We start from the raw sequence: 21,749 nt of genomic DNA on the forward strand, positions 1-21,749 counted from the left end.
CTGGTTCTCCTAATTCAGTAGACATTTTAGTAGCAGAAGATGAGGCTGGGGACATTGAGGAGGATCAGTACTGGTTTGCGAGATACTTGATCGCTTAGATAAGTGATCTCCGCATTGTAAATAACTGTTACTTTCATTTTTCATGTAATGAAAGTGCTATGGCATTCATTTTTTGTGGGGCTTGCATGAAGATGATTGGAGGGCTGATCTTTTTTGTGGTGGTGTTCCCTTAAATTTCATCCTGGAAGCTGTTAGTATTTTGGTATCTCTTGCTGGTTGCTTGTTATACTTTTTGTACTTCTGAATTCTGATACGGTTGAATTAAAGCAAAAGCTGATTTTTGTCAGGATTTTCTTCTGATTATTTGTATTGACACTATACCAGAAAATTGGTGGCACATTAAGGCTGTGGTCAATCGCACAAGTGGAGGAATTTTTTTGTCATCATCTCGTTAGATTTCATACCAGGTTGAATGTTTTTCCTCACAGGTAATGGCCGAATCACTTCCAGCATGGTGTTAGGCACTAATTTGTAGTACGTTTTCTACTTGCGTTGAAGTTATATGCATAAACAGTTTTAGCATGTAAAACCTGTAACGCTTTCTACAACTGCCCTTATAGCTGAGTGGTAGAGCGCCAGTCTTGAGGGCAACTGCAATTACTTGTTTGCTTTTGATCAGGAAAAGTACATATGTCGCTTCAGGACTAGCACAATTGTTTTTGAATTTTGAACTCTCTGGGATTTATGGAGAAGGGGGCGTCTGAATGGAAATAAGAGTATGCAATCCTCTCGGTGTTCTATTAGTATATGAACCGAGAATCAAATATTGGGAGAAATACACAAAGAAGTGCCTTGTGGCAAATGCGTAAGCATTGCAAAACTGGGATATTTGTGCTTCTTTGTTTGGTTACTTGAAGTTGATACAATGTTTTTTGTTTGAACTACTAGTACAGATTTTGTGCCATTGTTTTCTTTAGATTTCTCTGACTCGGTAATCTGGCATTCTTCTTCCTGCCTGCTGTGTCATTTAAATTATATTTTCTTTTTCTCTTGGATTGTTCGAGTAAGAACAGATGGATATTGCTGCTGTGTCTTCTCAGCTAAGACAGACTCCGCTTGTTGGTTTTCCTTTGCAACATTTACTTTGGGCACACTAAAGGAATTTTATTTATTTTTTCAAAGAAACGTTATATTAAAGAGAAAACGAGATACCAATACAGGTATGCCAAACCAAATCTCCAGAGGAAAGGCTGCACACCCAAATACACCCTAAAAGAAACTGCAGAAATCCATTGCAGGTGAGCAGCAGCAAGTAACCCATTTTATGTGTGCAACATCCTAACACCAGCTGCAGTATTCCATTGAAGGAGAACAGCGTCAAGTAATCCATTGCAGTTGTGCTACAGCAAATTACAGGCGACAATCTCAGAAATTTTTCCACCTGCACATCCAGCTCCAAGAGGCTACAACAGTAGTTTCACATTTCCACGAACGGACAAGCATAAAACCCAAGCAAGCCGTGCCTTGTACTTCAATACTGTGACTGCAACCCACTGCACAATAATAAGAACAGTCCTCCTCGCAGCTGCCTGGAAAAAGCCACTGAAGGATTATTACTAGCTTCGTTTCTGTAACACCAAAAACTTGGGATGTACATTTCTATGATATCTATGGGTAGGAGTCTTTGTTTTCACGATTGTGAGGCGGTTTACTTAAATGCCAGATTTTTTTTTTCTTCCATTTTGCTTCCTACATTCACAGCACACCACTTTTCCAATTGCTTGGCTCCAGTTGCTAAAAAGTATGTGAACTGACATTCTAGTAATACATGGTCAACAGCAAACAATTTCAAGAAGATACAGATAATATCCATGACATAATTGAATATAAAAGTGTGCCAATTCACAGAAGGATTTCCCACATTAAGAAGAAACTAGAAGTTGGTATTTCATCCAATCCAAAATTGAGCAATTGTCTACTACAAAATCTAAACAAATTCCTAACCCAAAATTTACATCACCAGTAATTGTAACAATAAAATCCTACTGAATATAGTACATTTTGGTTGTAACAATTTCCTAGCAGAAATTCTTAATCATCCAGATAACCGCATTCATGCTTGTATTATAGATAAAATAACAAAAAAGGGAAAAATAGGAAAATTTTCTTTACATATGGGTGGAAAATAAAGGGAGGAATTCATTTCCATGGAAGAAAAACAAATTGACGAGACAAAAAACTCTCTTTGCAAAACATTTATGCCCAACACCCAGATTCCATCTGCTGAGTGCTAATTAACAGTCATAGCAAATGTTTCAACAAAAAAAAAAGTCACAGCAAAAAGATAATGACATACTCTAGAATAATAAATCCAATCCAATTTATCTTAACAGCGTGTTTGGTTCATGGGAAGGAAATGCGATACCTAGAAATATGATTCCAAGAATATAGTTCTCTGGGAATATGATTTCTTTATCTTGTTTGGTGTAGTCCGGATTAGTACATGGATACTCGTCTTCTGTCAAATTGTTTTCTTGGCACTGTACTCCTAGACGTTGTAATTTCTTGATGTAGTACTTGACCGAATCCTTGTACTCCTCAAAGACGGTGTTGAAGTCATTTTCCACCACTTTATGCAGCAGCCAGTTTTTACATTCCTCTGGAAGATCAAGATCAACAAGGATCTTCAAAAAATTCAACGTTGTGGCATCTTTTATTGGTGAAGCTGAAAACTCATCTGGAAGATCGGCAAGAAACTTTAGAAAATCCAATATCGTAGCAGCTTTCATCCGTGACTTGCAAAACTCCAGCATCATAATTCTCACCTACGTATATATTAGACTCCAACAAATTAGTTTTCAATGGATTATAAATCAAAACACACAGATAGGTAATAAAAGAATAAAACTAACCTCTGATGAATTTTTTAGGGCTCTATAAAGTTCAATTTCACCGTTGCGGTAAACTGCAAGTGATTCACTGCTATCAGCACAGAGGACATCATCAATTCTCTGCAAATATTAAAGGATTAGTCAGTCACAAGGTGGTGTAATCTCCGACTCTCAGAACATATAAACCGTTTAAGTAGCACTTCCATAATCTTATTAATTAAATTAAAATCTTACAAAAGACCCCTTTTTGGTGAAGGAAAACGACAAATCTTACATTTAGGATCCTCAATTCGGTACGCAAATCTTCAGCGGAATCATAAAAAGAGCTATTGGTTTGCACGTCGCACAGGTAATCATCTAGCACCTTGTATTTTCCTTCCCCGCCCCGAAGTTTCCAGTTATCCAAAACTTCGTCCATCTCAACCCTGAAAACGAAACACCAAGTTTTTGATTGGTTGATTAATAGATTAATAGTAAAGGAAATTGAGATGATCAACAATTCAAAAATAAGACAAGTACGTACCTATGAGCAGACGAGTATTTACCGTGTTCCCGATCAAATCGTGCATACATGGTCGTTGTCTTGTTATTAGTCAGCGGTTTCTCTTTCTCTCGCTCTTGATGGTTTGTGACTTTTTGTATTCTGCGGATGGTAATAGGGTTAGGCTTGTAGTTGTATTTATAAAAAGCGGTGGTTTCCTAATACCAGTCTGTTTCCAAAAATACAGTTGTTTCCTAACACCGAAATTACCCTAGCTATTGTTGTTTATAGGAGGTGGCATGATCTTGGATTCCAGATGCAGAATCCGAAAGATGTGTAGCTTTTTAGGGTTGTTATAATCGGGTTCGTGGTTACAAACGTTGGTTTAAAACACCTTATTTCCTGGAATGGTTTTTAAGGTTTCTTTTAATTTTTAGTAGGAATTTATTCTTCAATTATTACTGCCTTTTCCTGCTTTGTTTCATGATACGTACACGTAAATTCGGTGCGGCTCTCCCCGAAAACCAGAGGGGTCAAGGAGTTGGGACAGTTCGTTAGGAATTTGCTGGTGTTTTGGGGACAGTTTGTTAGGAATTTTTGTTCATATTATTGTGTTACTAGTAGTATTCTCGCCTTGTTTGATGGTAGCCCGTGTGACACCCGTCTCTTCATTGTGCAGTTGTACCTCTGACCTAAGGCGGTGCCTTGGCAGCATCTTGGAGGTTTGCTGATTTCTACGGAATAGTTACGAGGAATGAGTACCTGCGGACAGAAAAGATTTAAAAGAATATTGTTGATCCGCGAGTTCGTTTAACTCCACGATGAAAGACATTTATGTCTCCAGTTCGAACTGAATCTTTCCTTCAATAATTCCGATGTAAGATCCCCCTTTTGTTTTTAAGAAGGTACATCCCGAAAAGAAAACGAGTTTTCTCAGTAGAGGATTTGATTACCCTACCCATCATTCATACTCCTGTTCACAAAGTAACTCAACTCCTGAAAGTGGAGAGGTTCATTTCCCCAAGAAGTCCATCCAGCAAACATTTCTCTAGCAAAGAGTTCAATACATCGTGCTGGCCCGGTTCCTGGCAGATAATCCATTAGCAACTCTAACAACAATGTCAAGAAAAAGAGCTTCCTGGGATCAAGATTGTGTATTGACTGATGACATCTTACCCGTATAAAAGATAGAAAAGTGAGATGAGAAAAAGACAACATTATCATAGTTTACTAGTTGCACTCTAAGAAGATTGCAGACTAGATATTCATCACAAATTAAAATTTTCAGAAGAAGTAATTTATTAACAAGTTAGTGATTGGATACTTCCAACTGGGGGTTTCCTTGAGTACTCCCCGGGGACACTGATGATAACTTGATTTTCTTCCAGACGCTTATATGTAGAAGTAAGCTCAGTATTCATTTCCTGCAAAGAATTTTACAGAACCATATAAAATATTAGGTGAAGAATCATCAAGACTCGCCACTGATGAAAGGTTACGTGGTTGCTGGAAATGACTCACCTCCCCATGACAATAACCTAAAAGAAGGCACTCATAAGGACGATGATGGAAGAGGTCTAGCTCATTGATCAGCGACCCATCTGCTTTCACCTGTACTACTAAAATAAAATAGTAAGAAGCGGGAGAATGATAAGTTATAGCTCCCAGGATTATCCCCTTCATATAGAACAGTGTGAAATCACCTTCAACCAGTAAAAGATAGCTGAGTAACTGACACCCCACAGTGGGAATAGTTCTTTCTCCACAAAAGTTCGCAATTTCTCTCTATTCGTAACCCACAAGGCCACAAGAGCTCCTTTTGAGTGAGTAAGTTGTTTAATCGGAAGGGACAAGAAGTATCGTTTAGGCAATGTTGGGTACCTGTGATGGAGAGAACGCTCGTGGAAAGTATCAGGGAGGGAAAAATAAGTCCACAAGGAAGTTAAATTGACATGTTGAACTCCGGTGGGTATCAAAAACCAGTATATTTGAGCAAAATGTTCCCAGTGTTGACAAAGATAATTGACCAATGTACTTACAATGATTTCTGTCTTGCCTCCCATGGTGGATCAATTACAATAAGATTGAATCCGCTATCAGTATCAGCTGCAGATCAAGGAATAATAGAGCATTTGACCTCATTAATAGTGAAGTAGTACTTGTAAAGGGTACTCGTAAGGCTGTGAAGACATAGAATCCTTTACAAAAAATCCTCGTTCTTAATTTCAGGAACACAATATTGTCATATTCTAGTATTCTACACATCGCAGGAGTTCCAAGAATGAGTTACCACAATTTACATACAGTACACAGCAGACTTCAGCGTTAGCAATTACCAGGAATCAGGTCATGAATCTGCTTCAAGTCTGACTTCCACATGGTAAAAACATTGAGATATAAAACAATGTAAGAGCCCGTGAAACCACAAACTATCAAAAATACTAGAAGAGAAAACCAATCAAGTGTTAAGTGCATACAAAATAAGATTCACTGAGAATATAACAAATGAAATCAAAAGTCAAAGATGTACCATATAGAAGCAGCTATTTCCAGGCAAAACATAACGGTTATTCAAGATTTTTGCCTCCACATCATCACAACTCTCATTCATGACTAGGCTATTAAATGCTGGCACTAATCTTGACACGCCAAGGGATGAACCTGAATATCCAACACAAGGTACAAAAAATCATTGCATAGCTATTGTTTTTACTACCGCATGTTTCACTCTTTCAGACAACCATAAGTTCAATTGTACAGCACATAGACTAAATGCAAGTCAATAATTCTTCAACATCACAATGTGCAAACAATACATTCAATTCAATCTTCGAATTCATTTGCCTAAAAAATAATCTTGTAAAGAAACTGACCTGAATCGGCTGTGGTCATATTTTCTTCCCGATGATTTATAGAAATTTCATATAAAGGAGCTTGCCAAACACTTCCAAGCTCGACAAAGGATTGTTTTTTCCCATCTTCAATACATGACTCTCTAATCCCATTCGAACAACAACTATCATCATCTCCACCATCACTTTTTAAGTTACTAATATAATGTAAAAGATCTTTAGCTCCTAATAAAACTTCATGTGCCTTCAATAACAGTGGCTTTGCTTCCTGATAATACAAATTCATTATTTATAACAATAATCTCTCACCCTAATGCAAGTGGAATTCAAACCCTCAACCTCCTCCTCGCCAAACTATCAGAAAATAAATAATATACAAAGATTGAAATTCATACCTGGTGACGTTGATCTGCAGAACGCTCTCTTTCATTAAGAGTATAAGGTTTTCTTTCTTTCCGTTTTCGTTTCTTAGAACTCGTTGAAACCCTAGTTTTTTCCTTGTCTTCACATTCGAAGAATCGGTTGTAGTAAACAGAATCAGAAACCCTAAACTGAGTATAATCAGAAGCATTAAGAACTCGAACAGGATCCATAAAAGTAAAATTTGAGATAAATCGGTAAATTCCCGATTCCAAAAATTTTATCATCTCTTTGCTCTTTACTAATTCCGCCATTTTTGTCTTCCGTTTGGAAGAAAACTCTTCACAAAAGCGTTGCTGGATACACAATTAACAGGGTGTGTTTGGGTACAAGAGTTAACTAACAGGGGGTTAGTACTCGGGTGAGTTCGGGGGAGTTAGTGTTTGGGTACAAGAGTTAACCCTATTTTTAATCTTGTGGATTTTGAGAGAGTTTAGTGTTTGTGAGTTGGAAAATTTGTTGTTTGGTCCTAAGCCCATTAAGTTAGTTATAGTAGGGTCCAACCGGGTTTTAGACTTATCATTAGGTCCATAGTTATTTAAAACTAGCAAAATTACCGGTTTATCCTAGAACTAAACACGTGTGAAATCAACCACCTTCTTGCGGTTTCTCTTTCCCGTACAACCACCCTCTTGCGGTTTTTAGACTTCACATACAGAGATTTTCAAAGAGAAAAAATTTTCTCTTCACACAGAGAATAGAAACCCAAAATTCATTTAGAGAATAGTTTCCCTACAAGAAAAATCATTCAGAAAATAGTTTGCAAACAACGATTCTGATTCACAAGAATAGAGAAAAGCCCTAAAACCTATATTCTCTTCCGATAATGGTTAAAACAAGAAAAATCACAAGAACAATCCAAGAAGAAGAAACAATAATGGATGATAGCACTGCTCCTAGAACATCAGAAGACGATTCAAGAATTTCAAGACGAAAATCAAAGAGGAAAAAGAGTAAAAAGGTTGAAACACCGAAATCGAAGAAAAAAACTTCAAAAAGTTCAACGGACGATGAATCTCCAGATGTACTAAAAAGAAAACGAAGAAAACCGAGTAACAACGCACCAATTCAGAAAAAAGGTACTATTTCTAACACTTTCAGTATATTTTTTGTGTTTCTGGGACATAGATCCACCAGTACATATTTGAAGTACTGATTAAAAATTTATGAGAACCTATCAGAGTTTACATGCAACTTTTACTTTGTGTTTCTAGCACTTAGAATTGGCAGTACATAACTATAAAACTGTAGAATAAGAATCAAAAGTGATATGCAATGTGTTTCATTTTATTTCTGATACATAGAGCCACCAGTACATATATCAAATACCGATACTTGTGGAATTCAGTAGACAACAAACTTCTACGGCCTTGTCTAAAGAAAAAACATATTGTATGCATGTATTTTTCGAATACCAGTGGAAACATTGAAAGTACATCCCAAGGCTAAGCAAAATGCATATTCAGACTTATGGTCTTCAGAGTTGTTCATGCCAACTTCTAAATCTACTGAACCTCGCCTTGTTTAAATAAACTTCCTTCCGGTTTGCCCATTGAATGACAATGAACCCCACAGGTGATAATGCAGACCCCAGCAATCTGCAAACCAAAAAATGTAAATGTTTAAAATTTTATTTTCAAGGTTCACAATTAAAATCTGATATAAAGTTGAATTATGATTTTGGGCATACCAAAATCTTTCAAGGCATACTGAATAGAGACAAAAAAGGGTTATCAAATAGCAAAATCAGATAACCCCTTAACCCAAATTTTTTAAAATGGCAAATCTACCCTTTACGTATTAGTGTTAGTAATCTGGATTAGTGATTAAATATTTTGTTTAGTGATTAAGAGAATTTTCAGAATTATAAAGGTTTATTTAGATGAAAAAATTTGGGGAAAAAAAAATCAAAGTTTTTATTGAGAAGGAGAAAGTGAGAAAAATTTTCTTCTTGATTTAATGGAGGATGAGGAGGGTCATTCTTCATCTAAAAACCTAGGAAAATACATATCAACTACAACAATGATCCAGAAATGGTTGATTTCTTAGATTATGAGAATGATTTTACACAAACTCAAACTCAAAGTCAAACTCAAGATGATGATTTTTATGAGCCAAATCCAGATGATGAATACATAGATGAGGAACCCAATGCTTCTAACACACATGTATAATTCTATTGTATGTTTAATTTCACTTTTGTAGCTTGAAATCATCAAAAAAAAAAGTATTTTACATCATGGTTCGGCGAACCAGGACTATGTTCGGCTTAAACATATAAGCCGAACCCACTATATTGATGAACAGTTCGACTAGCTGAATTTGTTAACGTTATACGCCAAACCTTCATTTTCCAACTTCCAACCTATTTGCAAGATCCTAGTTCGGCTTATATTAAAGTCTAATAACAAGCCGAACCTATTCCTGAGAGTTAGGTTCGGTTTTCACTTTAAATATCGTAGCAGCCGAACTATATATTTTTCCAAGTTCGGCTCATATTCAAAAAATCACATCCGCCGAACATGATACTGATTTTCCATGAAACACTTAAATTCATACACATTTAGCGGTTAGGCTTTTTATTACATATGTTTTCTATTGTGCAGCCTTTTCATAGGATGAACCAAACAAAAAAAGTGGAAATTACTAAAAGTATTAGAAAGTGAAGTCTAATGATGGAGAATACCAAGGTCCATTTTAAACTCATTAAAATCAATGATATATTATCTTCAACTTCAAGAGAATAAAAATAAAAACATAACGCAAAAAGAATGAGGTCGACATCGGACGAAAAAGTTATTGCCAAAACAAGATCGAAAAACTTGAGTGTGCAAAGAGAAGGTTCGGCTGATAACTCAGCAACACGAGCTAGCCGGACCTAGAGCCTGCAAATCAATATTTTCGAAGTGTTTACAGAGAGAGGTTCGGCTTGAAAGTGATCTGATCGAGTCAGCCGAACCTGACAACCACCTGGGGTAAATTTCACTTCTTAGGTTCGGCCGGGAAGGTTTGCAAGGTATTAGCCGAACCTGACACTGTTCTGGGATGTATTCAATACACATTTTGGGGTTTGGCTAAAAATTCAAGGGTGAAATACAGATGTACCACTGTTTTTTTGGGCGCATACAGATGTACCCCCGTTTTTTTCACATTTACAAATGTACTCCTGTTTTGACCGTTTTTTTTGAAAAAACGGCTAACGGAAAGTTAACCTCCATGTCAGCAGTTAATTCATCCAACTCACTTGCCAACTCGTCTATTCTTCCACGTAAGTTGTATACACGTTGCTGGTCCCTTAACAATCAACAGTGCTTCAAAGAGAACTGTAATTCCAAACTCAAATTGAACTTGTGTAAGTCTTAGCATGTGGAGAAGACAATCAATCCTTACTATTTTCAAAATTGTTCACTTAACAATCAACAGTGCTCCAAAGATAATTGTAATTCCAAACTCAAATTGAACTTGTGTAAGATGCAATAGTTATAGAAACAATAGTATATGAAGTATGCAAGGAATTCAAGAAAAATCTGCAAATGTAACTGCAATAGTAATAAAAGACTATCTATTTCAGTAACTCTCCACTGTCTTATCTTAACATAACATTCCAGGAATTGTCTTAACATTCAAATATAAAATAGAGTCATCATAAACACAAACCAACATAAAATAGGTACATCTAAAGCTTCATATACTTCTTTGCTCTCTTCTTTCCTTTTGGGTTTGGAGCTGTAAAGGTTATGTTGTTGCTAACAGATCCAACATGGGTGTTGTGCTGACTGAAACTGGGCTGAGAACAAGATTCATCACCTGCCTTTCTCATGACACCTTTGGATTTTGCAGAATATGTTGCAGCTGGTTGGGAAGATTGAGCAACGCTTGTTTGCGTCTTAGATCTGCTAGCACAAGGTTGAGAATTTGCAGCAGATGCACCTCCAGAATTTGCAGCAGCTTTAGCTTTGTACTTTCTCTTTGGTGGAGCTTCAACTGTTGTCTGCTTTGTGCCATCAACACATGTTCTAGGCTTGAATCCCTTAGGATTTCCTCCAACTGGACCACCAACACAAGTTGATGAGTAGTGACCTTCATTTTTACACCTACTACATCTTATAGCCTTCTTCTGACCTCTTGGTTCATCATATGACAATATCCTCTTCTTCCTTGGCCTGCCTGGCTTTCTAATGTCTACTGGTGGCTTCATCATTTCTGGTTTTTCTAGCTGCAAAGAAGTAAGAAGAAGAAGAAGAATAAGAAGATAAGAGTTAGAAAACTTGTGGAGGCTGTTATACTAGTACAATGAAACCCTAAAGGAATCTACTTTATTACCCTGATTTATTGCACAACAAACAATAAAGACAAAACATATAATATTTTAAACAAAAAATATTTAAAATTAAATGTACCTCTATCCAGTCAGCTACACCCTCTGGTGGATTGAATTCAGGAGCATATGTCTTCTTGTAGTAGTCCACTGTGTAGTAAGGGCTACAGTACCTACAATATATAACAAAACAAAATGGATTTGGTTAAACAATGTCCAAGGAAAAATGTAATACAAACCAAAATGTACAAAGGGGTTCAAGTTTAGGAAACTAACTCAGCCCAGTTAGGTCTCATTGGAGCCAAAGCACATACAGCATGCTGGCATGGAAATCCCCTTAACTCCCATTGCAAACAGCTACAAATTTTCTTCTCAAGATACATAATAAAAACTGCTTCATGCACACTAATCACTTCATAGACTTTGTACTTCACAGCTGGAACCAACTTAAAATTAGGATTCGAAGCTATCATCTTTTTTATCAACTTCATTGCTTTAGGAACTATGTCACCATCTCTCCATTTTGCAGACTCATTTGTTCTCTTATACCAAGTATTAATCACCAGATCTCCATACATCAGGCCTAACTTGCAGATGGGATTATCCCTCATCTTCTTTGCCATATTGTTGAAGGACTCAGAAAAGTTATTATTAAGGTGCTCACATTTGTTGTCTTTTTCGAAATGGGACCTGGACCAGGTTTGTAGTTTTTCTTCTTTCAAGAGATACCAAGCAGCATCAGCATTCTCAGCCTTCATCTTGGCCGTATGTTCCTAACACAAAAACAATGCTTATGGTTACATAACTTAAGAATTTTGAGGAAATATACTTAAACAAGTGAAATGTGCTTATGCATTACCTCAAAATGCTTTTTCTTGTAACGTTTAGCTGCATTCCAAAGATGATTCTGCAAACTAAAACTCTTGTATGTCTTCTTGAAGTTTGCAAGCAAGTGCCTGTCACATGTAAATTCAAATACATTATAGGATTATTACAAGTGATCTAGAAAGAAAAAAGGGAATAGTAATCTGAAATCATACACATTATACCTAAAACAATATCTGTGTTCATCTAAAGGAAAGTGATAGTCAACACCCTCCAAGATTCCCTTTTGCTTGTCTGAGATGAAACAGATACGCACACCATCTTCATCTACCATAGGCTTCAAATCTCCAAGGAAAATCTTCCAATTTTCTATGGTTTCATTCCTACACACCATTATACCTAGCATAACTAAGCCATTCTGAACATCCAGACCTGATTGCATATAAAAAGTGAATTATAATCCAAAATGACATATAAATTGAATTACAAGAATGTATAAGTGAAGAAAAAGAAGAATTTACCTGTTGCACATAGCATCACACCACCAAAATTCCATTCAAGTGACAAGCATCCAAGCCAATGACCCTTCTACAGCCAGTCTTCCACCCCTTTATTGCAGGAGCAAATGATATGGTTAAAGAAAGGAACGTATTGTCTAGAGTGTCATATGAGAAAGAACAATGGCTTCCTGGGTTTCTCCTATGCATACAACATAGTAGAATTAATAACTAACAAGAATGACAAAATGAATATTATTTGCAAAAACAACTAAGAAGAAAAAATAATGTCAGAGATAAGAGTAACATTACCTTAACCATTTCACAAAAGTTAGGAACTTGTTGGTAACTCTTCTCATAACTCCCATATAGCTTATCCAACACCATAACCCTTGCCCTCCATGCAGTATGGTATGCAATGGTGACCTTTGTGTCCCTTTTAAATTGTGCTGCTAAGTCACATGGACAAGGTATTTCTGCATCACAACCTGTCTCCCTTCTTTTTTCCATGTACCAATCAGCTACATAAGGAGGAATTGCATTTCTGTTGTACCCATCTCCACGACCTTGGTGGTTGTGTTCTATATTATACCCTCTGAGTGTAAAGGTGTCTCCTTCACCTTTTCGCTTGATGCCATATATAAAGAACTTACATTCCCTCTTCTCACAATTAACACATACTGCTCTTTGTTGCTTATTATCACATTTATTCCATACAAATTCATGTCCATTCATTACACAGAAATGCCTAACATGTTTCTTAAATTCATTTTTATCTACATATTTGGTACCAACTACAAGTTTAGTAGGATTAAATTCCTCACCTATCTCCTCTTGGAACAAGTCTTCCTCTTCTTCTTGCCTAAAGTGCTCTGCATATTCTTTCTCAAACTCTGCTGTGGGACAGGGCTCATTAGCTTGAGGTCCATTAAACTGGTGAGGTGCATTACATTCAGGCCCACCTGGTTTAGCTTGTTCTTATCCACCTAACAAACAAACAAACAAATCCTACCAGTCAGTACCTTCATCTTAACTTGTTTTGAAAATACAATAACTAACAATAATGAAATGAAACAAATTAAACAAGCATATTATTACCTTCATCTTCTCCATCAGAACTCACTATATCCCCATAATGATCCTCTGAAACAACACACAAAACAACCATACAAAATTCATTTTTCAGATACTTGAGATAATACCCAAGAAAAGAGAACATTACCTTCATTGTCATTATCAACCTCCACCTCACCAAAGTTAGGATCATCAAAATTATCTGCCAAGCCACCATCTGCAGCCTTTATCAAAAATTCCTCATAGTCCTTTGCATGTTGTTCTTCATTATCATACCCACAGTTGAAGTTTTCTAAATCCTGCTCAGGGTGACACTCATCAGGTTCTTCATTTGGAAGTTGTACAACATACTGATCATCCTCAACAACGCTTGCTGCCTGTGTTGCTTCAAACCAAAAATCATGATTAAATGTTTCAAATTGTTCTTCAGGTATGTTACCAGCTACATTAGACTGTGTTTGTTGTGTAAATTGAGGAACATATACTTCTTTTTTATCTAAGTCAATGAATAACTTCTTGTTTGCTGCCTGACATTGGTTCTTATTCTTAGATAGTCTAGGACTTGTTCTTATAGGAATTTGCTTGGTTTTGCTCACTGGTTTCTTTGGTGTTGAAGACTTTGTTGGTGTCAAATACTTGTGTGGAATAGCTACCTCTGTTAACCCTTCAGAATACTCATGTGGAATGATAACTTGCATATGCAGTGTAGTCCAATTCTCATGTACTTCTGCATTATCCGAAAACCTCAAAAATTCTTCTTCAGTAAACAATGACTCTGGTAAACAGGGGCCACTAAACCATACTAAATCCACTTCCTCATGTAGCTGCAATCTAAGTAGGGGCTTGATCTTTTCCTTCAATTGAAAGAGACCCATATCTGCTCTAGCCAAACCTTTGAATTCAAAAGTCATCACTGTATCCATAACCTTAACCCTTATGTCTCTCTTAGCATACTTGTCTTCAACTTCATTTCTACGCCAAATGTACATAAACAGTGTTAGTTCAAACATTCATATACAGAAACACATACACATATAATATTCCACAAAAATGAGAGATTCATGTGTTACATATATAAGAAATTCCATATATAAGAGATTCATGTTCAAAAATAAATATAAGAGTTAGAACTATTTACATATATAAGAGATTCATGTTCAAAAATGAGAGATTCCACAAAAATGAAATAACAATTATTGGTTGCTTCTATAACATTATAATTTTTTCCACAAGCCATATACATAAAGACATTTTCATTTGCAGATTATTCACTGGCAGTTTCTATAACAATTTTTGCACGTTTCATTTGAGTAAATTAAACATTCCAGCTTTCAAAGAAGATAGTAATAGCAACAGTAATCAAAAAATAAACCCTAAATCCATACATCTACTGTCATACACACAACACCATTTAATCAAAAAAAAATACATACAATAACAGTTTCTAAATTAAACAGAACACCCTATAATCAAAAACATGTACAGAACACCCATAAATCAATAACAGTTTCAAAATCGTAAAAAAAATTACCCTAGAAATAAACCCTAAAACTGTATTTCACTCAATAATCATGAACTCTAACAGAAGACTCAAAATCGAAAAAAAATTAAAAACCCTAAATAATAATAACAATTTACATAATACCCAAAATTGAAAAACAAATTAACGGAAACCCTACATCACTGTCATACACGAATACCCTATTTCATGAAATAGAAGAAAACCCTTTCTTTCCCAAAATCGAAAAAAAAAAATGAAAACCCTAAATCTCTGTGTACAAGAAAACATTGGTGTTGCTAACACCATAACCCTTTCTTTCCCTAACCTTTCCTTTTCTTTTTCTGATTTCTTCTTCTCCTTCTTCTTTCCACGCCTTAGCTTCACCATCTTTACTGGTCCTTGAAACAGAGAGAAAAGAGAGAGACGAGGGAAGAAGATGAGAGAAAAGAGATTAGGTCGACCCTTCCTTCTTCTTTCCCCCTTCTTAGTTTTTTCTTTAATCTCACACCGTCCATTTTCTCATCTCGTTAAGATGTACGGTTAACATTAGCCCACATGTTAAGATTAACGGTCCAAATATCACACACGTGTTGGCGGAGAAAAACATAAATACTACACGTGTTGGCGGAGGTAACAAATACACTAAATCCGAACCCTTGATTTTCAACGAGATCTCCTTTACCCAGATGTGTGACTGAGATCTTTGCACGTGGTACACGTATACGTGGCACTATTTTCTCACACGATTTAAACACGTGGCGACAATTTCTCACGATAAATTGACCAGTGACGAGAAATTGACGAGAAATTGACTTTTCTAACAGTTTTGGATGGAAAACATCCAATAGGCCTATATTTGTAAATGTGAAAAAAAACTGGGGTACATTATTAAGTCGGGTACAAAAACAGGGGTACATCTGTTTATAACCCAAAATTCAACTCAATTATCAGCCGAACTGTTCACAGACACTTTCAAGGTGAAATTTCAAGAACAGTTCGGCTCAAAACTCAACTCAATAATCATCCGAACCCGCTACTGTAACCGTCAAAAACCTAAGTTTTTAGCAATTTAACTCATTCAATCCATGAAAAACAACAAATAAAAGATTGGGTTTGTAGGGAATACCTTCTTATCCTCATTTCAGTATTTGGAGCTTCAAATGGTTGAATTTCCGATTCAATTTCTGGTTCAATTATAGTTTTTACACCTTCATCTTCAATTGGTTCTTCTTCTTTAATTCATGGATTGGAAAAAGAAGAAGAGATATTTAGGATAGTTTATTTTTTGATTTAGGTTCAAAGGAATATACGTAATTGAACTACCCAATAGACACCCCTTATAAGGTCACCTAGGATGGGAAAACTATTTTGTATGCCCTGAAAATTTTTGGTATTCCCAAAATCATAATTCATAAAGTTTATGTAACCTTCCGAAGTAGACGTTTTCCTTAACAAAAGGCCCAACCAAAAATTTGAATAAAGATCAAAGATATTGGGTTAAATATCGACACAAATACTGGGCCTTTCTTTGTGATGAAAAAATTCTTCACAAGGAAAGCGATTGCAGATCCAACCTGCATTATTCATTTACCAACTAAATGTTAGAATTAGAAAATATAATTCGAAGGTTTGCTCCTAGTATGAACTATACAATTCAAAAAACCGATGCTAACTACCAAAAAACTGAAGAAGCAACAAGAAAAAACTTAGAGAAAAGCTCACACTATATATGACCGATACAATTCTCAAGGTTGATGCTAATGACCAAGCCCCTAATTGTATGCTTCGTACCAGCCCCAACAATAGCACACTGGATGCTTGAAAGTAGGCATATTACGGCAGTGCTGGTGTACCGGAAAGGAAAATCTTTATAAAACCGTCCCTGCAAATTACAGGAAAAGAAAAGGACAAAGTTGAGATCAAATTCTTTTTTTTGTTAGCGATTTAAAGTATGCATTTTAAATCATACCTGCAGCTAAAACCAACCAAATCTCGATAAGCAACTTAATGCGATCAAGAATCTTACCTGCAGCTGAAACCAACTAAATCTCGACAAGCAACTTAATGCGATCAAGACCGGACCAACACTATTGGGTTCTGGAGTGGTGCCTGAACTTCTTAGAGATCGCCAATCAACCGAGGATTTATTTACAAATATTTGGAACCCACTGTAGAATGACAGGACTAGCGATCCACCAACGGAAAGCATAGTTCCTGCTATCTTCAAGCATCCCGTAGTTGATTTAAATTGTAATTCTTCAGTCCTGAAATCCGTAAAATTATTACTTTACAATTAAATTGGGTTGCAGACTAACATATAATCAAGTCATGCATGGTAGAGATAGTAAATCACTAACATAAACAACAAGTACAGACTGTTTAATAGCTTGTATTCGGCTTGCAGACTCTAAATCGGGTTCTACATCAGCTGAAATATTTTCAGTGGACACACTATCTTCACCAGAAATCGGAGGTGCATTGACAATGTCAACAAGCATCTGATCATTGGACTCAACAAAATGGGCTAAACAAGCCGAGATTGGTTAAAAATCAGTAATCCATGTTAGCTGGCCTGTATCAATCAGTTCCACATTCATAAATCATATATGCTTCTAGAGAACTATTAGATGCATCAATGAAAAAGGAACTTAGTGCAGCAAGAATATCATGCATAACCAGATCTTTAAATCAGCAAAATGGGATAAGCAGACATTTAAGAATTCAGTTTCCGTCAGATCCTTACTCCATTCTTTTCCGAGATCCCTTAAAAACAATCACTGCAATAGTCATTCATTCCGCGTTTCACAGTGCAAAAGATCTTTCAAAACTTTAGCATAAGATGGAATCTGTCTAATAGCGTCAAGTAATGGAATATTCACTCTGACTTGCTTAAACACTTCTAAAATGTCATTGTTTTGAGCTTCTTTTGTTCTGGGTAACAATCTTTGAGGGAAAGGAGCACAAGGAACATAGGAAACCTCAGATTCATCCTTCTCGTTCAAACATATTTCATTATTGTTAGAAGAAGTAGACTGGGCAATTGAGGAAGGGTTCCTAATTTGCCCAATTTCCTCAAGTATCGGATCCAGATTACCTATTAATTTACTGGCCTGAACATGATCCAAAGGTGTAACTCCAGATTGGTTCACCTCATATGTACTTCTTGGTTTTGGAGTTAAACCCAAATGGCCAGTCTTAAGATGATATTGCACAGGGAAAATATTGTCATGGTACTTTACAAATGTGATGCTATCTTAACCCTGAACATTATGCCCAGTGAAAACGAACAAAATCCAGAAAGCATGAGTGATGATAACACATGCTGGGCTATAAAATTAGATTTTCTCTGAATTCAGAGACATGCCTAACAAAAGGGAAACAGAATAAACACAATAATGGATAACTCTAAAGAAGTATTACCTGGAAATGAATGTTAATACTGGAAACAGATTACTAATTCCCGACTGCAATGGTGGGAGCTGTATATTTCAGTCCCTGGCTGAACAATGCGTTGTTTAAAGTACCCCTGCAAACACATAGAATTGAATTCTCAATTGTAGAACATAACTTCACTAACTTGAAAACATAGAAGAAATATACTAACCCAAGCACTGAAAAAATCAAGTGTTGGACCAGGATCGTATATTCATACCACGAGCAGTTTTCCTGCAAAACAACATACGCAAAAACCCAGGATTTTATGAGCATAAAAAGAATGAATAATGAAACCATTATTTCGAAATGTGATTCCATAAAATGTGACAAAGAAAACATCCTAATGCGATTTCATACCCCAGCTCTCCTGCATCCTAATCATCAGTCATTGCCGAAAACAAACGACCCATGTCAAAGAAGCAAAGGGGGTTTGTTTCCGAACACAAGAGGTAATTTTAGTTTTAGCTAGGCAGTTCTACTTATAACTTGATCGGAAAAGGATTCCATTCATATTAAAGTAGTGATACATAATTTCTTTGTTTTCGAATACATTATCGTAATTGCTGATATTCGTGGTTTAGAGTTTAGGCAAATGATTTGGGTGTTCTTTTATTAGTCTAGTAGAACATGGACAGGATCTGTTCTATAGGATGCTGCATCCACATTCGCCACAATCACAATGCTGAAACAAAATTAAAAAGAGGAAATCAATTCACCTTTCAAAGAACCAAGCTGGTAAAAGAACCACAAAAAAATGCCAGTAATTGCCTATAAGCAGTCAGAATGAACGGATTGAAACCTTCATTAATTGAAAATTTAGTGATAAAGCTCATTACTGCAAATCCTAACTGGATGCAGAGTAAACTCAAAACTGGAACCCATTCTTTCTTCACAGGAGTTACAACATTCCTCCATGTACATCCTTTCAATTTGATCATACAATTCCCTATTTTCTTTCAATTTACTTGAAAGGTTTTGATAAAAAGAAAGAATAAAGAAGATAGAATGAATGAGGCGAAGATAGAACCGATGCTGACAAGGAAGCAAGAATCTGCTCCAAGAACCAGAAAGGAACTACCACAGAACTGTGAAGGCCGCCCATTCATGGAAAATTCTGATTTTTGAATATATAGTAGTACTCAAAAGAAATTGAAGGGGAAAAACAAAATTGAGGCAAAATTTTAACGTTTAGAATTTTTACATCAAGTAATGTCACGTGATCAAGGATTTTGGGGGTTTTATTTTTGCCCCAAATCAAATTTCGCGCAATTAAAACATTAAAGTTTTTTTTTTTAATCAATAACATTAAAGTTAATCGACACATACCTTGGATATCTCATTTATCTTCCTGCTTCTTCTGAACACATCGAATCCCACCCTAATTTTTTTTTTTTTTGACGAATCCAAGTTGAAGAAGGAGTTCCATTTGTTGAAACCTGGAATCCAATTTTCCTCCTCCTTCTCCAACCTAGGATAGTAGTATCCATATCTCCAAATAAGACTCTACACATCTCTCTCTCTAAGTCTCAGCAGTTCTCTATGTCTTCTCCATCTCTCTTTCTCTGGTCTGTTCTTCAGCTGAAGTGAACTCTTTCTCTCTCTCCATTTCTGTAAGAAAGGTTTTGTTTTTGTCACGAGAGGACTGTTTTAATTACGGGCAAGGCCATTGGGCCGGTTATGTGCGGAGTGTCAATGGGTACCCGATCACCCATAACCGGTTAATTCGGTTCCGGACATCTAGCTCCGAGTTTTATTGTGCGACCCATTAGCAACTTGCATCCACCGTCTAAAAGGTTTCCGTTAAAGGGATTGCAAAAAGTGATCCAAGGAAAGCGAAATTCGTCGACTCGACGCGCTAACTAGTTCAATTTGGATATTAGCATCACTAGAAATCCAATCTGTAATTTATTACACCACATTGAAATTTGCAAGACTAATCTACTGATTCCACTTTAGTACATTTCATGGAGCGTGCAGATAAATAAAACTCGTACTAATTATATTCTCACTAGCATACATGCTAACAGTGAGTGGATTACGAGCTTCCCCTTTGGTACCCAAACTCGCTAAAAATTCAAACTCTTACATGTTTACAATCTTACTAGCATCTAGCGATGATAGCAAAAGAGTCGATGCTTTAAGGACTTGCTCGTTTCTTCACCAAGAATCATTGAAATACCTGCAAAGAAGAGCAAGGTTCGTTTTTCAAAATCAAAACTTGATTTTTTATTTTTTTATTTTTAAAAAGCGTGATTAGCTCACGTAAATAATTTCTTTTATTGTGGATGATCGTCCACTTTTTTTTTCCTTTTAAATGTCGTGAGCAACTCATGTAAAAAAATAAATAATTTATGAACAGTTATCCACTTTTCGAAATCTGACAAACGTTCATTCTTGAAAAAAATAGAAAATAAAACAAAATCGTGAAAGCTCACTATATATATAAAATAAAAAAAATATTGTTGGACGGACAGTCCAACATCCATTAAGAAAAATAAAATAAAAATTACTTGTCGGTGTTGGAATCAGGTGGAAATTCGTCGGCGATGATTGGTCGGTGTCGGGCGTCAGCAAGGATTGGTCGGTGTCGGGCATCGGCAAGCTACTCGAGCGTGAAGTTGGAGGAAGATGGGAGATACTTTTATCGGTGCAAAAAAAAAGGGTTTAATTTATACTAATTTATTTCCTAAACCTAATTAGACAAGGATTTCAGTTTTGGGATCGTGGTCCCACAAGTGTTACCTACCAAACTCCACCACCCAAATCAGTTGTGCTTCATCAATTCACGCTCACCTGACGACTCGTATTGCGTGGATCATCAATCAAACAATTGCTCATACATGACATTATTGCAGCAAGTCGATTCTAATAACATATTTAATGAGTAAGTTCAATTAATTATTTCGTTTATGATTAAAAAAATCATCATTCTACGGAATTCCGGCAATAAGCAGAGGACTTAATGTTGATAGTGGATTTTTGACGAATATTATAATTGTAAAATCATAATTTTGTATATTTCTGACCTAGCTTCAGACGAATATAATAAATTCATATTTTAAAATTTAGACATGAACGCTCATGTCACGGTGATCTCTGACTGAGTGTGTATACTCTTCAGAGCATGGATGAATGAAATTATCAAAGCCTCCCAGATGAGTTTTTCAACATTCTGCATATTTCATCATTTGTACTGAGAAATACCAGTACTCACTTATGTATAGAATCGAGAATGATTGGACGACTCCTAGTTTGATTGAACACTAGTATAGAGTAATAACGTCTTCAAGGTGTCGCAAATGTTCCCTGACTATGCTGAATAAACATCTAGAACGAGTATGATGCTTCTACTATCTCATACCTCGATTCTCGAATAAATATAATGCTCCTAGATAGATTACCTGCTAATATAGATTCATCAATTAATTAATTCTAGTGCATATACTACAAGAAAA

At 36.1% G+C, this 21,749-nt stretch overlaps 3 protein-coding genes and 1 long non-coding RNA gene across 6 annotated transcripts; all 4 read right to left on the bottom strand.

Annotated features, from left to right (window-relative positions):
• Positions 1 to 1,115: 1,115 nt before the first annotated feature.
• On the bottom strand, positions 1,116 to 6,963 carry LOC113318580 (methyltransferase-like protein 2). Of its 3 annotated transcripts, XM_026566765.1 has the most exons (15): positions 6,620 to 6,963; positions 6,246 to 6,492; positions 5,903 to 6,033; positions 5,709 to 5,742; positions 5,412 to 5,478; positions 5,076 to 5,253; positions 4,894 to 4,983; positions 4,697 to 4,796; positions 4,331 to 4,481; positions 3,867 to 4,134; positions 3,415 to 3,534; positions 3,166 to 3,316; positions 2,913 to 3,011; positions 2,426 to 2,825; positions 1,120 to 1,589 (listed from the first exon to the last, which is right to left on the bottom strand). In XM_026566765.1, exons 1-10 carry the CDS (start codon positions 6,896 to 6,898, stop codon positions 4,107 to 4,109), a joined length of 1,305 nt encoding a protein of 434 aa, XP_026422550.1. In that variant the 5' UTR covers positions 6,899 to 6,963; the 3' UTR covers positions 1,120 to 1,589; positions 2,426 to 2,825; positions 2,913 to 3,011; positions 3,166 to 3,316; positions 3,415 to 3,534; positions 3,867 to 4,106. The 3 variants fall into 3 exon arrangements, with proteins under 3 accessions (XP_026422549.1, XP_026422550.1, XP_026422551.1); XM_026566764.1 differs by having other exon boundaries at positions 1,116 to 1,589; positions 3,415 to 4,134; XM_026566766.1 differs by lacking the exon at positions 1,120 to 1,589 and having other exon boundaries at positions 2,099 to 2,825; positions 3,415 to 4,134.
• A 3,229-nt stretch (positions 6,964 to 10,192) lies between these two features.
• On the bottom strand, positions 10,193 to 11,457 carry LOC113317490. Its single transcript, XM_026565610.1, has 3 exons — positions 11,239 to 11,457; positions 11,045 to 11,135; positions 10,193 to 10,860 (listed from the first exon to the last, which is right to left on the bottom strand). The coding sequence occupies exons 1-3, from the start codon at positions 11,451 to 11,453 to the stop codon at positions 10,321 to 10,323; spliced, it is 846 nt and encodes a 281-aa protein (XP_026421395.1). The 5' UTR covers positions 11,454 to 11,457; the 3' UTR covers positions 10,193 to 10,320.
• Positions 11,458 to 11,464: 7 nt separating this feature from the next.
• LOC113318527 lies at positions 11,465 to 12,476 on the bottom strand. The gene is made up of 5 exons (XM_026566696.1): positions 12,309 to 12,476; positions 12,012 to 12,219; positions 11,822 to 11,918; positions 11,653 to 11,735; positions 11,465 to 11,504 (listed from the first exon to the last, which is right to left on the bottom strand). The coding sequence occupies exons 1-5, from the start codon at positions 12,322 to 12,324 to the stop codon at positions 11,465 to 11,467; spliced, it is 444 nt and encodes a 147-aa protein (XP_026422481.1). The 5' UTR covers positions 12,325 to 12,476.
• Positions 12,477 to 16,147: 3,671 nt separating this feature from the next.
• On the bottom strand, positions 16,148 to 19,893 carry LOC113319474. The gene is made up of 7 exons (XR_003345537.1): positions 19,621 to 19,893; positions 18,652 to 18,976; positions 18,464 to 18,525; positions 18,280 to 18,385; positions 16,886 to 17,123; positions 16,582 to 16,741; positions 16,148 to 16,433 (listed from the first exon to the last, which is right to left on the bottom strand). It is a non-coding gene; the product is annotated as an uncharacterized LOC113319474 (long non-coding RNA).
• Between the last annotated feature and the right edge of the window lie 1,856 nt (positions 19,894 to 21,749).

The sequence above is a fragment of the Papaver somniferum genome, chromosome 10 (genome assembly GCF_003573695.1).
Source record: "Papaver somniferum cultivar HN1 chromosome 10, ASM357369v1, whole genome shotgun sequence".
Lineage (NCBI taxonomy): Eukaryota > Viridiplantae > Streptophyta > Magnoliopsida > Ranunculales > Papaveraceae > Papaver > Papaver somniferum.